At 36.5% G+C, this 16,297-nt stretch overlaps 1 protein-coding gene across 6 annotated transcripts in view; it reads right to left on the bottom strand.

The window, feature by feature from the left end:
* The window catches only part of LOC143885472 (S-adenosylmethionine carrier 1, chloroplastic/mitochondrial-like), an 80,592-nt gene that overhangs the window by 21,918 nt on the left and 42,377 nt on the right, over window positions 1-16,297 (bottom strand). For all 6 annotated transcript variants that reach the window (XM_077389674.1, XM_077389675.1, XM_077389672.1 and 3 more), the window contains one exon: window positions 10,733-10,823. In XM_077389674.1, coding sequence (XP_077245789.1) covers window positions 10,733-10,823 — 91 coding nt within the window. The remainder of the gene's footprint in view (window positions 1-10,732; window positions 10,824-16,297) is intronic.

Genomic DNA, 16,297 nt, shown 5'->3' with positions numbered 1-16,297 from the left:
TACCCATCGGCCAACCTCCTGGAGAAAGCGATGTGCATGGACCAGGTGAGTAGGGATGCAGCTCCGTGGACCGCTCGTCGGACCTGATAGGTGGTGGTATCACACCCTTCTCAAAGGAACCGTACGTGACACTCTCGCGTCATACGGCTCCGTCCCGGAATCTGGACCTCCCCTTTCCTTTGACCAACAGGTCCTCGAACCCCTCGCATGGAGGTTCCTTTTCATTCATTCATTGATTGATGAAAGGTAGCTTTAGCTTGCCATTGATTGAAGCGGTAGAAGCTAGTCGCCAGAAGCGAAGCGATCTCCCGGGCCTCCTTCCCGTCCCCCTGATTCCGCATAGTTCTTTACGGAGTTGAAAATGAAATTCTCCACTTTCATCGCGGATCCCTTATTGTCTTTATTGGCTAGATCGCGAACTAGTTTGCATAGTCGCCGATGACTCAGACGAAGATCCTGAAGAAAGTCGGGATTATCCTGTCTTTGACGACTACTACTCGGAGAACATTCATCGCGGATTATTTGATCCACGATAGCCTCAGTGGAGGGAATACCCTGGGTTTGAACCAGGCTTTGTTCCTTGATTTCCTCCTCACGTAAGAGGATCTTCTCCCATCTAGAGGAGATATTCGTTTATGCATACACCATGTTTCACATGCAATTCATAATCAAGGTTTTAAATTTCGGTTTTGGTTTCAGTTTCAGTTTCAGTTGTCAGTGAAACCAAAACATTTCAGTTTCGGTATGAAATTTCGGCCAAAATCTTGTAAAATCACGAAAACATTTCTGCACAAAATCACGACTGGAATCAAGTGGTTCTTCTCTTTTCTGCTAATGGAGTTGATTTTTGTCAAGCTTTCTGACGAAATTTCTCTGCTTTTTTACCGAAAAGATGCATGTTTCGCATATTTCAACCAAAACAATAATGAAATCCCAAAATTTCGGGTGAAATCTTGTATTTTTCAAATCCACGCGGATTTCGTTTTGGTAGCAGCCGAAATCGGAATATTTTGGCTGAAACGTTTCGTTTTGGCTGAAATTTAAAACCATGTTCATAATAAAATAATTATGTAACATGTACAGATATAGATAGCACCATGGTTTTAAATTTTTGTCGAAACATTTCATTTCGGCCGAAATATTTTGATTTCGGTTGCTACCGAAATGAAATCCATTTGGTTGCGGAAAAATACCAGATTTCGATTTCGCCTAAAATTTAGGAATTTCGTAAACTTTTCAGTCGAAATATGTAAAATGTGCAATTTTTAGATAAAAAAGCAAAGTTTCTGTACAAATGTCAACATTTCAATAGAATCCCTGACAAAAAACAGCTCCACTCGCAGAAAAGAGAAGAAAAACGAGATTCCTTTAAGATATGTAAAAAACAACAAAAAAGAAAAAGAAAAACCATTGGTGAAGAATCTTACCTGGATTTTGGCTGTGATTTCATACTGAAATGTTTCTGTGATTTTACAAGTTTTCGGCCGAATTTTCATACCGAACTCGAAATGTTTCTTTCTCGTTGATGACCGAAACCAAAACCAAAACCAAAACCAAAAATTTTGTTTGGTAGGTAAGCTGGGATCAAACCTGCGACCTCAAGGTTGAGATACTAAGCCTCAACCATTAAGCTACACACCCAACACCAACAGAAACCGAAATTTAAAACCTTGAAAACCATTACCTTACGATTTTGATTTCAGTATGTGTTTTGGTTTCGGTATCGTTTTGGTGGGGATGGAAACAGAACAGTTCGGTCATTTCATGTCGGTATTGGTGGAAATTTAAAACTAGTAGAGGACTTAAATGCTGGCTCAGGCTTCTCCTGACATAGTCAGATGATTCGATCGTCAAGACACAGAAGCACAGATGCCACATAAAGGGATAGTCGGAATTTTAAACTATAGGTTAAATCATAAGTTAATACTAGGGTGCAACTCGGGTCGGGTTGGGTCCAACCTGAACCCGACAGGGAACAATTTATTCAATCCGAACCCGACCCGACCCGAGTTCTTCAACCCGAGGAACCCTTTTTCCAAACCCGAACACGACCAGACCCAAGTTCAACCCGAGACGCGAGTTCAACCCGATCAAACTCGACTCGAGCTCAACCCGACCCAACTCGACCCAACCGGAGTTACTTAAAAAATGATAAAAAAAGTCGGGTTTCACTCAGGTCGGATTGCCCAAGCCCTCAACCTGAACCCGAACTTAACCCGGGTTGGGAAACTCAACCCGACCCGACCCGAACTAAACCCAACCCGAACTCAACCCGACCCGACTTTTTTTCGGTTTGAACCCAACCTGAGTTGCACCCCTAGTTAATATCAGCAAAAAGATACTTTACCGAGTCACTTTTTACCAATTCTACATTCAGTCTGCAGTAATAAAAAAAACTACTCATGCAACTCAGTTCTTACTTCATTATACAAAACATTGGGGTTCAAAGTTCAAACTTACTCAGTATGCAAAAACTATGAGGGTTTTTGCTCAAGCAGGCATTCTACATGACTGAGAAGGGTAACAAAATATCTAAAATGGCCTCATTCTTGTAAGAATATTAGAAAACACACAGCTATTCTAAACTATAAAAAATGTTCCTAGAACAAGAGAAAGTAAGGCTAAATTCTACTTCATAGCTATTTAAGTTGGGATACCAGCCCTTCTTTAAAGATGTTTCTTACAATTCCTATCTCATGATGTGGCTCTTGAACCTTCAACATACTCTTTTTTTAAATAGCAAAGAGATATATTAAAGAAGGCGAAACCCGCGACAAAGCTGGTCGATACAGATCGAGAAGGGAAAAAAGAAAAATACAACCAAAGCAAGAAAAGAGAGAATACAGAAAAAAAATCATAAAATGACAACAAGGCCCCTCAAGGTGGGAGAAAGTCAAACGTTTCTGAAAAATCCCTGGTCACCCCCGCCCTGGCTTGCCTATCGGCTTTGGTGTTGGCCGATCTCCTTACATGGTGATAAGATATGGAGGAGCCAGACACTATCTTGGATCTCGTCAAAGTAATGTGCAAACTTCCATGGAATGGCATGGGTCCCCTTGAGCCACCTTATGACATTAAGAGAATCACCTTCAATTATTAATTGGTTCAGAAGGTTGCTCTCTAACATTCTAATTCCCTGACCAATTGTCCTCGCTTTCGCTTCGTTAGTCTTTGTTGCCAATGGGACCCAAGAAGGCATGTCTCATCAACCTAGCTATGCCCAGATTCCCATACGGGAGCCGTCAAAGTTCAGCTTTAGGTTGTCCAGCTATGGCGGCGCCCAATACAAGGTAGGGACCATCACCGCTCCGAGCTGGCACAAACCTCCTATCCATACCATAGTTCTCAAGCTAAGATAAATATGAGAATAGGTAATATCCTAACCCAAGCGATAGTCAGGGCTATTACCTTGGGGAAAATATAATGGGAACTGTTGACCCATCCTATGAAGACAGGTGTTCCTTTCCTCCCAAAAGACCCATATTGTGGATAATAATGAGACATTCCACAAAATCCTTCCCTTCCCAGCTCTCAAAGAGTTCACTAAGTTTAGCCGGGAATACCCACGAGATGCCAAATCTATTGAGAATTCTGCTCCACACTTACCAGGCCAGACTACAGTGGATAAAGTGATAAACATATGGTTCACTATTTCTCCAGCCTCAATGCATAATTGTAACGACCCAAATTCCATAACCAGGTCGCTACGGGTAAATCCACAACAAACATTACATAAAAAATCCACCATAAATTTTTTTTTTAAAACAACAGCTAGATAAGTAACGGAAGCGGTAAATGAAACTTGTCAAATTAAAAACCTTGCCATTAATATCATTCTCAACAATTAAAATAATAACCATTCCCAAATTAATAAAACCACTATCCTAAATAACCAATTTAAACTAAAAGTCTGGAGTCTAAAACTAATAACCCAAATCCAACTAAACTAAGACTCTGGATGTGACAATCATGTCAATCCGCAACTCTTGACTCCATCACACCCAATCCCCACATTGGTTGTTCATATGTTTTAGTTGGCGAAGGCCCCTTCCTCATCACCTACATTTCCTGTAGGGAAGGTGGGTTAGAGTAAAGTAGAGGAATGACTCGAAAAATAATAATAACTAACTATCATGATTGTTATTACGCTAATTCCCACACCAATGAAATAATAGAAAGAAAACTGGAAATTTTTGGAACAATCATAACTGCAATATAATAAATTGAACATCTTTAAATGAAAATGCAAATGCATGGGCAAAAGTAACTCTCTTTTCTTCCCCAATGCTCATGTGGCATCCCAAGTTTCTTTTCTCATTTTCAGCGGTGGCTTTATAGCCTGGCCGGCAATCATTGACCATCAAGGACCCTCCGTTCCCTAATGGAACATAATCCTCTTTAGGATTTCTATCGGTTCACCACAAGGGTTCATCCCAAATGCATCGCCTACTAGCTGTCGTAAGCTCTCGGACTAGTCGGCTTTTGGATTTTCGCCCAAGGTTGGATTAAGGGTTCTCCTTAGTCCTCCCTCCCCCTTATCCCCAATCCTAAGGTATGGCACACCAAAGTACTATAGAAGAATTTCCTTTTTCTTACAGATTCTAACATTTTCACAATTTCATTACTTACTACAATCGATATTTGAATTCATGCATATAGTCTCTCACGGAACAAGTGACAATAAATAAATCTACAATTGACATTCAAATTCATGCCTCGTAGTTTCATATAAAACAGATAACAAATTAATAAATCCCGAACTGCAATCTAACTACCCATAACTAAATCAGATCATTGTAGAAACTAGAATAACAATAATCACATTATTTAAGTCATTATTATTAAACAAGTCACTCCAAAACTTTTCTTGATATTCCAAGTTCGAGAAATCCGAGATCTCTAAGTAAGAAGTCAAAAGTATTCAACCTGACAATAACATACACATAGAGTCATATAGTTTTTCCTAACATTCAATGTTCACCCTTAGTTAATAGGTACTTTTGTTCTTTTAAGGTTCTACTATTTATTGTTTTAGAAGTTTCTCTAGGAGAGTCCTTCGATCCATAAAACCTACTTACTAATTAATTCGCTTCTTAGGATTAAGGAACTGTTTTACAAAAGAAGTAAACGCACGAGGACGTATATATAGACATATAGTTATATGCGAAAAGGTATTTCGATGCAAGTTGCGGGTTAGTACATATAAATATATGCACATAGGCATGTAGATAAATAAAATTCCAAATTTGGACCCATATAAATATACGAAAATCATTGGTTTGTTTAGGTGTATCTAACTGATAAAATAATGAATTATCCAAACATGTACAAATATAAGTGAAAATTATTAAATTTATATACACCCTTGGAACTGACGAAATCACATGATTTTTCCCAAGTAACTAAGACTGATGGAATAAAAGGTATACATGTGAAAAATCATCTAATTCTTTTGATAATATAGAACTGACATTATTTGTGGGAAAGATATAAGCAAATCACTTTCTTCTGTTCGTACAAAACGGTGGATCAATTGAACTCATACAAACCATATAATATGTATTTGAGAAGATCTTCACAAAACAGCCCACGAACCGCATTGTTTTGTGCTGATTTTTTATAAAAATACACCGTTATTACACTATTCTCTGTATAGATTATATGACAAACCCACAATAAAATCTTTGCAAAAGAGCACTATAGTATGCTGATTTTTTTGAAAAAAAACAACTTAAAAACCATACAAGGATCACACCTTTTAAGAAAACAACATACGTAGCATAAACAATAAGCACTCATCGAAACCTTGACAAAATAATCACTATTATATGCTGATTTTTGGTAAGAAAACAGTGATAAATCCCCACACCAACCACATGTATGGTTTTAATTGCCTAAAACAAGTCCCTTGAAAACTTTAGAGTATCAATAATAGAGTTTTTACAAAAGGAAAAGTGTATTAGACATATATCCAGGACACAACCTAAAAAGAAAATCAATTTAATGTTCTTGATTCAAAAGAAAATCATAAGATCATGAAAACATAATTCAAAATCCTAATTTACCCAAATCGAGATTAAAGAGGAGCAATATATACCAAAATCGAATGAAAAAAATACAAGAACTAGATTGTTCGGGCACTTAACTGAAGACGGAAATCGAATTGGCTAAAAATCCCCAATTCTCCTCCTTTTCTTCCCTTTTTCTTCTCTTTCTTTCTTTCTTTCTTTTTTTGTCTTTCTCTCTCTCTCTCTCTCTCTCTCTCTCTCTCTCTCTCTCTCTCTCTCAACGTGAATTTGAGAGGGAGAGAGGGGCGCCCACCTATTTTTATAGAGAACGGGTGGGGAAGTTCCCAATTTGGATGGGATTCTTTCCCACAATCAAAGCTTTCCCTAATCTTTTCTTTCCTATTTTCTTTACTTTCATGAATATGGGATTCTTTTCTTTCTTTAAATAAATAATAAATTATTAAGAAGCTTTTAGATTTTATCTTTTTTTAAATAAAATAACCTAAAAATTCTAACAGAAAAAGGGTCATAACTTACTCAAATCAGGTCTGAATCGCTAAATCTTGGGTCTGTTGGATAGGTATTCGAAAAACCAATCCAATGGGACTAAAATCAAGTCAGACGGGCGAGATTTGATGCTCCAAAATTTAGCTACAATTAAAGTGACGAAAATAAGAGTTAAAATAGAATAATATTTCCCTCCTACTTTATCTCATGGTCATCTCTCGTCCTTTATTGGTCAAAATCTCTCTCAGATTTTTTTGTCAATTAAATCTATATAATAAATCAAATTAAACATAGATGAAATAGAGTCCATTGATTTCCATCCCATCCGCTAATTCGATAATTAAGGCATGATTGACGCTCGGATGATACAATCTTGCTTCCATTCTAGACTGATCGAAGATCCAAGGGGCCCAATGGTTAATCTGATGCTCTGAAAGGCTCTGATTTCATTCTAATTCATGCGACCATCGATCAAGAGTAGGGGTGCAACTTGGGCCGAGTTGGGTCGGGTTGAGGCCAACCCTAACCCAACCTGAGATAGCATTCCCTCAACCCTAATAGAACCCAACCCGAGCCTCGGGTTGAGGATGGTCAACCCTAACCCAACCCGCCTCCAAATCGGGTCGGGTTGAGTAGGGTTGACTCGGATTGGGTTCGGGCCAAACAGAAAAATACAAAGAAAAACATAACCCTGAGAAAATCATGATAAAATTAGAGGACGGAGGTCGGGTTTGGGTCGGGTTGGCTTTTCCCAACCCTAACCCACCCAACCCAACCCGAGAAAATGCCAACCCAACCCAACCCAAAATCGGGTTGAACCCGTCAGGTTCGGGTTGAGCCCAACCCAAGTTGCACCCCTAATCAAGAGGGATCTAAAGATAAGATTTATTAACTATTAAATACTTAACGGACCCTCGTAGGGTCGGTCTTTACAATAATGCATAATGATCAATTATAATCATATACCAGTTGCGTGGATGGTCCATTGTCAATATCTTATCCACGAGAGCGATCCATGTGAAAGCGCACACTATGGGCAGAGCAAGAATGTTCCACACTGATACCTGTGAAGGCATGGGGCTAGATACAATGTGATGGTAGAATGATTTGACAGTAAACTCTCCAAAAGATATCCAAATCCAAACTCTTTTATCCTTTCTTGTTCTTTTTATTTAGGATCTTTTTAATCGCTCTTAACAATCTTCTGGCCAACGTGGGTAGTTCTCTATCAAAAAAATTCCTTCTGAAATTTAACCGCCAGTTGATTCCATATCCACTCCGCTCAAAGCTTTCCTTAACAAAAGCTTCCTTATTCTCAATTATTGTATACAAGTCAGGAAACACCTCCTTCAAAGGGGCATTTTCGCACCACTTATCATGGCATGTTCTAATACGCTCACCTAAATATACTTTGTATCTCATTCCTTCAGCAAATCGTGACTCCTCCATGGCTGAATCTATACTCTGAAAGCCAATGACTGGGTACCAAGCCATATTTGGTAGCTATCACTCTAACCCAAAGCTGATTAGGCTCTTCTCCAAAGCTCCAAACCGTTTCCCAGAAGAGCACAATTCACCCCTTTGATTTTTCTTATAAAACACAGCCCCCCGCGCCACACCCCCCCCCCCCCCCCGCGTATTGGTAGAGCATAGTCATCTTGGTCATCCGTCCCTAGATAGTGTGAAGTTGCTAGTTCCTCCTTAAGATTTTCTGTCCATTTAAAAATGTCCACTTAAATAGCCTCTTAATTGACCTTCAAGAAGAAGCTTATGTGGAGCAACCTCCAAGGTTTGTTGCTCGTGGGGTTGGGGTCAGATAAGGTTTGTAAATTGAGAAAAACAATCAATGGTTTAAAACAGTCTCCCTGACGAGTACGGATTTTGTCAAACCCTTGTAGATCATTCTATTTTCTTTTGAAGACAAGGTACTAGCATCATGATCCTAGTTGTTTACATTGATGATATTGTCATTGTAGGCAATTAATGGAGGGTAAAGAATATGTTCAAACCAAGGATTTGGGACAACGTTGCAAGGTCAAAGTTCAGTATCAGCTTGTCACACAGGAATTATGTTACTGAATTATTGACAGAAATAGCTATGTTAGGAGCTAAGCTTATCGATAGGCCTATAGGTCCTAATATCAACTTGGTGAAAAAGCAGAGAGAGATATTTGAGTAGCTCGTTAGATATCAACATCTTGTTGGAAGGCTTATTTATTTGACTTACACACGCCTTGATATTGCATTTTACGTAAGTATAGTGAACCAGTTTATGCATGTTCCAATGGTTGATCATTAGACGGGAGTTTAACGTATTTTGATATATCTAAAGGGTACACCAGACAGAAATTTCTTTAAAAAGAATAACCATTTGAGACTGGAAAGCTTTTCTAATACTGATTGGGCAAGATCTCCTTCTAACAGATGCTCGACCACAAGATAATGTACCTTTGCTGGAGGCGAAATGTGGTTGCACTTTCTAGTGTGGAGGCAGAATATCGTGCCATAGCTCATAATGCATGTGAGCTGATGTAGTTGAAGACTCTTATAGAAGAGCTGGGCTTTTACGGTAGACAAGCCAATTATAATATTTTTTGATAACCAGACAGCTATTAACAAAACAACTAATCAAGTGTTACATGAGAAAACCAAGCACATTGAAGTGGATTGTCACTTTGTTCGATAAAAGGTCATAAGCAAGCTAGTATATACAGTGCGAGGTCAAAAGATCAGCTAGTAGACATATTTACAAAGGCTTTGGGTCGAAGTTGATTTAGTGTTCCGGTGGTTGTTTCCAAGCTGGGCATGGATGATATCTAAACTATAGAAAGATGGGTAGTGTCGAGATTAGACTTAGTTTTTAGCAGTTTATTTTATTTTTTAACGATTAGTTTTATAGGTTATGATATGGGTTGTGATGGGCTCATTATCATTAATGGTGTTATTGTAATTGTTTTAAACCTTGTAAATATTATAAAGCTACGGATTTTGTGGGGTAATTCTAGCAAACCCCCCAACATCTTTCTTCAGTCTTCTTCTTCTTTTCTACCTTCTTTTCCAATTCTCTTCCCTCTATTCTACATCTTGGTGATCTTCTTTAGGACTTCTTTCTCTTAAATGAACAAAAAGTATCTTCACATAATAACCTACCATTTGCATAAAACTTTAAACTTACTCTTTTTCCTCATGAAATGCCTTCTTTTATTTACCAACACGGACATTTTCCCCTCCTGCATAATTCTATTCATAGGTATTCATTATAAGGAAAACAAGGAATCAACTATCACCCAAATTTTAGACTTCCCAAGTCCCAAGCACCGGTCTGTGTTGCTTTTAACTTGCTAAAGTGGATCACTAATTTAGAGACACCCGTAAGAATTTATTTGTTTTTAGGTCTCAATACCTTGAAGATGTTTTTAAAATAAGTGGTTTTCTTTCTTTGAATAAAAAGGAAATTATGAATAAACTAGTCTATAGACAATGTACCAACCCGGAGGCTAGTATATAGGTTCTTAGACCAACTCAAGAGTAATCCGAGGCCGAATTATTAAGTGTAAGACATGAAGGGTCCTGTTTGGTTTTCCGGAGGATGCTCAATGACACCAATTTTCCACTTGTGCAGTAGATAGGGCATCTTTGAAATCCCCTTTCCAGTATATGTTGAGGCATGATGCATAGAATTTTTTTTTCTTGCCATATCACGCCTAGTTTCTAACAAAACAGATCTACAAGTAGGATAAGACCGCCATGCTCTACTTCCATGTATCCAAGTCATATTAATATATTATTTATGCTAAGACAGACAGGATAAAGAAAACTGAAAATAGGACGCACTAAAGAGAACATGTGATTCAACTTTCACCAGACACAAAAATACAAATATCCACTGTTTAAAAACTCCCTGAGTCGACTCCCTTTTACCTTGGGCGTGTTCGTTTTCAAGTCAGACTTTTGCCCTACCAAGTCAATCAAAACCCTTTTTACTCGCCTGAGTTAATGAAAAATTGACAGCATCTCCTGAGTTAATGAAAAATTGACTGAGTCAATCATTGACTCCCCAAAGTCCATTTACCATGGCCAAGTTCTCGTCCAAGTGTGAGTTTTGAAACATTGCAAGCATCCCACAAAAAATTTTACAAGCCATAATTGACAAATAATTTGGCCAAGTTTACATAAAAAATATTACACGTGCAGCTCATAAATCCGTATCCACTTACCAAATGAGCAAAAGCGCTAAGATTTTCAGGGAAGATCTTCAATAACTTTTGTTTTGTAGGTTCATATACACCAACAAATATGGCAGATGCCCTGAACAAAAGAGGAAAACCAATAAATCAACCAACTGGGTTCGCCATGAGCATAAAAAATGCAACTACTTACGGGTAATATCTCAAAGTAGGTGCTTCCTAAATTATTGCCACATCCATTCCAAGAGGATTATATACATTGTGATGAAATGGACATGAAGAATTCTTAGAAATTCAATTAGCAACAGGCACTTGTTCCCACTAACTCTACTTTCAAACATAGCATTTGCTTGTAAGCAACATAAATTAACAATGATGGCTTAATTTTAATTTAAATTCAAAAATAAGATATAATATCATTTCAGGTCTGAACTAACCTATGGAACCTCGTGCCAATAGTTCCAAAGGAGGGCACTTGGCTTCTACAGTACATTTTTATTATGAGATAGTTAGTGTCATAGTCATAAATATTTGTTTTTACAAACCCTAGAAAATTGAAAGAAAAAGACATTAGACTATCTCTCCTAAACTCTAAAGCCACCATTGCATTATGTAGTGCCTTGTCTCCTTGCATGTTTGATAAAGTTTCATCTTGCAAAAATGCTAAGGAAATTTGAACTACACTTGAAACGAACTATAATGAAAATATTTGTCTAATGGCTTTAGATAAACCTAATGAAGAAGATGATGAAAATGAAACAATGTCATATGAAGAATTATATGATACTTGTGAAAAATTTCATGATAAATTAATGTAAGAGGTATCTAAAAATATCATTTTAACAAAGGAGAAAGGTATATCTCAAGATATTTTAATTTTATTTTATTTTTTTGTAAGTTTTGGGTTTATATTGGGATAAAATGCAAAAGTAAAATATTTAAAAATATGTAAAAATATAAAACTTATGAAAAAAAATCAGGATAACAAAATAGTATTGTGAATTGATGTGTTGTAATATTTTATAAAGTTTGAAGATATCTTGATGGTTTTTAAAATATCGCTATAATTTCAGGATTGTCTTTTTATCAAAAAAAATTGTGGATAATTTAAAAAATATTGAAGATTTCTCTGACTATGCTTAGTGTGTCAAGCAAGAAGATTTGATACATCTTCCACAAACAAAAAATTTAGACGTGTTGAGCAACTGACCATTAAACAGTGAGGAATAAAGAAAACTCAAAGCACACGCAAACAATTGACTATCAAGTTTTTTTGAGATAGTCTGACAAATCGGACCCAGATAACCAAAAAAAAACACCACTGATTTGCATTCTAAAGTATTCAACAAGACACATACTAGACTCTTACATGTTTAAAACTATAATCGACTAGAAATCCAACAGGAAGTGAACAAAGGACAATGACCACCCTCAAATCATCTAGAGCACCTGGATGGAACACATAATAACACAACAATATGACCTATGACATAAAGGAAATTATGTGCAGAACAGCATGTTCTGGATTTTGTTTCATAACTCATTGTGTAAAACCACATGCACTAACTTCGAGCTGAACAACAAGCTGATCAATGTGCAGATCCAAATAAAAACACAAAACACGACTAAAAAGTTCTAACAATATGCTTCTGATTTGAACAGATTAGTTTTTAACAATAGATCAAGATTTAATGATATTAATTGTTTCATAAACTTGCAAACCCAAGCAACATCTTCCACATGGTGTGCAGAACCTTATAATGAAATTATAAATATTGGGCATAGGATAAATATTGGGTGACGACAGATGACGCAAAGGGTATTACAATTATTATTATACAGAGATTGTAAAGACCCATATTTTAATATTGCACATTAATTAAATCATTTAAGTTTTACTAATGGTACCCTGTTAAGATGCACTAAACCATATTTTTCCCCGTAATTACTTTATTTAATAAATAATTTCAGTGTAAATGCAAGTTTGTGGGCCTCTTTACTAAGGTAGGTTTAAAAATTTAAATCTAATTATGGGCAAAATTGTAAAATATTAATTGAGAGGAAATAGCAAGAGATAAAGATGGAAATGGAAAACCAAATTGGATTCTCCTCAAAAAGTGCCGTGTACACCCACTAAACCATATTTTTTCCCGTAATTACTTTATTTAATAAATAATTTCAGTGTAAATGCAAGTTTGTGGGCCTCTTTATTAAGGTAGGTTTAAAAATTTAAATCTAATTATGGGCAAATTTGTAAAATATTAATTGAGAGGATATAGCAAGAGATAAAGATGGAATTGAAAACCAAATTGGATTCTCCTCAAAAAGTGCCGTGTACACTCTCCCATAAATGGAGAGTGCGCACGCCACTAGTGGACCCCTCTCCAAATTTCTTCTATAAACAAGAATTAGAGAGAGAGTTGTATTAGGTATTAATTAAGAAACAACTAAAAAATTAGGAATCTTAGGTGAAAAAAAAATTAGAAAGGTAGAGACCAAATCAATTGGGATCTTGGTTTGTGGGTTTTATAAAAACCCATCCTCGTGGGTTTTTCCCCACTGTGCTTGCGCTCTTATAAAAAAAAAAAAAAAAAAAAAACAGAGAATCAGAAAATCGAGAAGAAGAAGAAGAGAAGAATAAGAAGTGGAAGATAGAGATTAAGGCTTACCTTTTCAATCTTCAATTTCAAGTAAGTATTCAGATTTTTTTTATGTAATCAACCTTTCACAAATTCAGCCCAGGAACCCAAAACCCTTAAATCCAATTCTAAATTCATGGCCAAGAACACATCAAACCCCACAAATTCATGAAATTTCTACCAACCAAACACATGGCTGATTTTATTATACTATATCCCAACTTTCCAAAGTGGAACCTTTGTCTGCAACTCCATCTTGATTTCCTCCGAACCTGCAAAAAACAGAGAGGTTAGGAAAAGAGAGAAATAGAGTTAAAGAAGATATGCATAAAAGGATAGTGATATATATCAGCCCTTTTTTTTCCCTAGACCACCTCCCTTTAATGTATTTCCACTACAAGGGGTGGCTTGGGTAGAAACAGTGGGTGACTATATCATTCCTTTTGATATTGTCATTACCATGTTTTTAATGTTATAATTTCCACTTTATGCTTTGCCTTTTAAATGACTAGACTACTGTGAGTATATGCAACCCGATATGTGCTTGGGTATTTAACTTCAGGTGGGTTCCCATTTTGTTTGTCTAATTTTGGATAACTTGGCCATCAATTGGTCGGCCCATCAAGTGGACGGTTGGATCATCCTTGGTGTGAGCCGTGCAACCATTCTTGGAATATATTCAAACCTTCAATCATAATTTAACAAAGACCCACACCCACGTTGATTCCATGCCCAAACCCTTATCTCCAGCCTTCATCCATAGCCGCTTTTTCTCTCAACTCCAAAACATCTTAATTCAATCCGGATTATTTATTTTGTAGAACCCGTGAACCTTTTTGTATACATCTATGACATTGTATGTGTGTGACACTGTTCAGGTTGAATATTTGTGCTTTTTCATTTAGGGATCGCCGTTTTTCGAGCGCCAAGCATCAAGGCAAGTTCTGATTACTCGCTTAATAATGCTATTAATTTTGATATGACTTTAACATTTTATTTTGTATAGTAATGATACGGATAATCAAGCATGTGTAAATAGATGATTGTTTGGAATTGGAAAATAATTGTGAATTTTGATAATGCTTGTAAAGAAAAGTTTTGTTGTAAAATAAGTGTACGCATATTTAGGATTTGGAATAATGGGAGGGAGGACTAAGGAGAACCCTTAGATCCAACCTTGGGCGAAAAGCCAAAAGCCAACCAGTCCGAGAGCGTACGACAGCTGGTGGGCGATGCATTGGGAGGAACCCTCGTGGTGAACCGATCGAAATCCTAAAGTGGATCACGTTCCATTAGGGAACGGAGGGTCCTTGATGGTCAATGATCACCGGCCAGGCTAGAAAGCCACCGCAGAAAATGAGAATAAAGTCGATGGGGGACCGCCGCATGATCATTGGGGAAAAAGGGGAGAACATTTAAAATACATGCTACGCTTTGTATGTTGCAGTTAAATCGTTTTGTTATTATCGGATAAAAGATTGTTACTGTGTCATGTTTTATTATTGTTTCATTATTGTAGAAAATATTGTGTTGTAGATTCATGTCTCTTAATTTCATTATTTTGGGAGTTTTCTTTACTTGCTTTTAATCCACTTATCCTACAGGAATTGTAGGTGAAGAGGAAGGAGCGTTTGCTAATGAGGATATTTGACGAAACCCATGCGGGAAAGGGGAAAGTTGGAGTCTTGAGTTCGGTTTGACACAGTTGTCATAACCGAGAGTCGTAGTTAATAAGGATTTGTTTTTCTTTATTTGGTTTTGATTTTTTTGACTTAAGATATTATAGATTTGATTAGGTCATCTAAGATGGAAGTTTTTGGAAGTTGATGGATGGTTATGATTTAATTGTTAAGAGCGAATATTTATGGCAAGGTTTTATGTTATTGAGTTTTAATTATTGCTTCCGCCATTTGTTATCTGATGGCCCTTTAAAAAAAAAAATGTCGTGATTTTTGGTAGCGACTTCAAGCAACGGAAGCCGGGTCGTACCAGTTGCCTGAGGTCGCTACCAAAAATCACAACATTTTTTTTTTTTTTTTTTTTATCTTAAGATAAAAAATTTAAATCTAATTATGGGCAAAATTGTAAAATATTAATTGAGAGGAAATAGCAAGAGATAAAGATGGAAATGGAAAACCAAATTGGATTCTCCTCAAAAAGTGCCGTGTACACCCTGTTAGGATGCACTAAACCATATTTTTTCCCGTAATTACTTTATTTAATAAATAATTTCAGTGTAAATGCAAGTTTGTGGGCCTCTTTATTAAGGTAGGTTTAAAAATTTAAATCTAATTATGGGCAAATTTGTAAAATATTAATTGAGAGGATATAGCAAGAGATAAAGATGGAATCTAATTATGGGCAACATTTTCTTAAGATAAAAAAAAAAAAAAAAAAAAATGTTGTGATTTTTGGTAGCGACCTCAGGCAACTGGTACGACCCGGCTTCCGTTGCTTGAAGTCGCTACCAAAAATCACGACATTTTTTTTTTTAAAGGGCCATCAGATAACAAATGGCGGAAGCAATAATTAAAACTCAATAACATAAAACCTTGCCATAAATATTCGCTCTTAACAATTAAATCATAACCATCCATCAACTTCCAAAAACTTCCATCTTAGATGACCTAATCAAATCTATAATATCTTAAGTCAAAAAAATCAAAACCAAATAAAGAAAAACAAATCCTTATTAACTACGACTCTCGGTTATGACAACTGTGTCAAACCGAACTCAAGACTCCAACTTTCCCCTTTCCCGCATGGGTTTCGTCAAATATCCTCATTAGCAAACGCTCCTTCCTCTTCACCTACAATTCCTGTAGGATAAGTGGATTAAAAGCAAGTAAAGAAAACTCCCAAAATAATGAAATTAAGAGACATGAATCTACAACACAATATTTTCTACAATAATGAAACAATAATAAAACATGACACAGTAACAATCTTTTATCCG

Source organism: Tasmannia lanceolata, unplaced genomic scaffold (genome assembly GCF_043159265.1).
Source record: "Tasmannia lanceolata isolate RefF3 unplaced genomic scaffold, GAP_Taslan_0.1 ptg000008l, whole genome shotgun sequence".
Taxonomy (NCBI): Eukaryota; Viridiplantae; Streptophyta; class Magnoliopsida; order Canellales; family Winteraceae; genus Tasmannia; species Tasmannia lanceolata.
The sequence above is the reverse complement of the archived record's forward strand: the minus strand, read 5'-3'. Positions and strand labels throughout refer to the sequence as shown.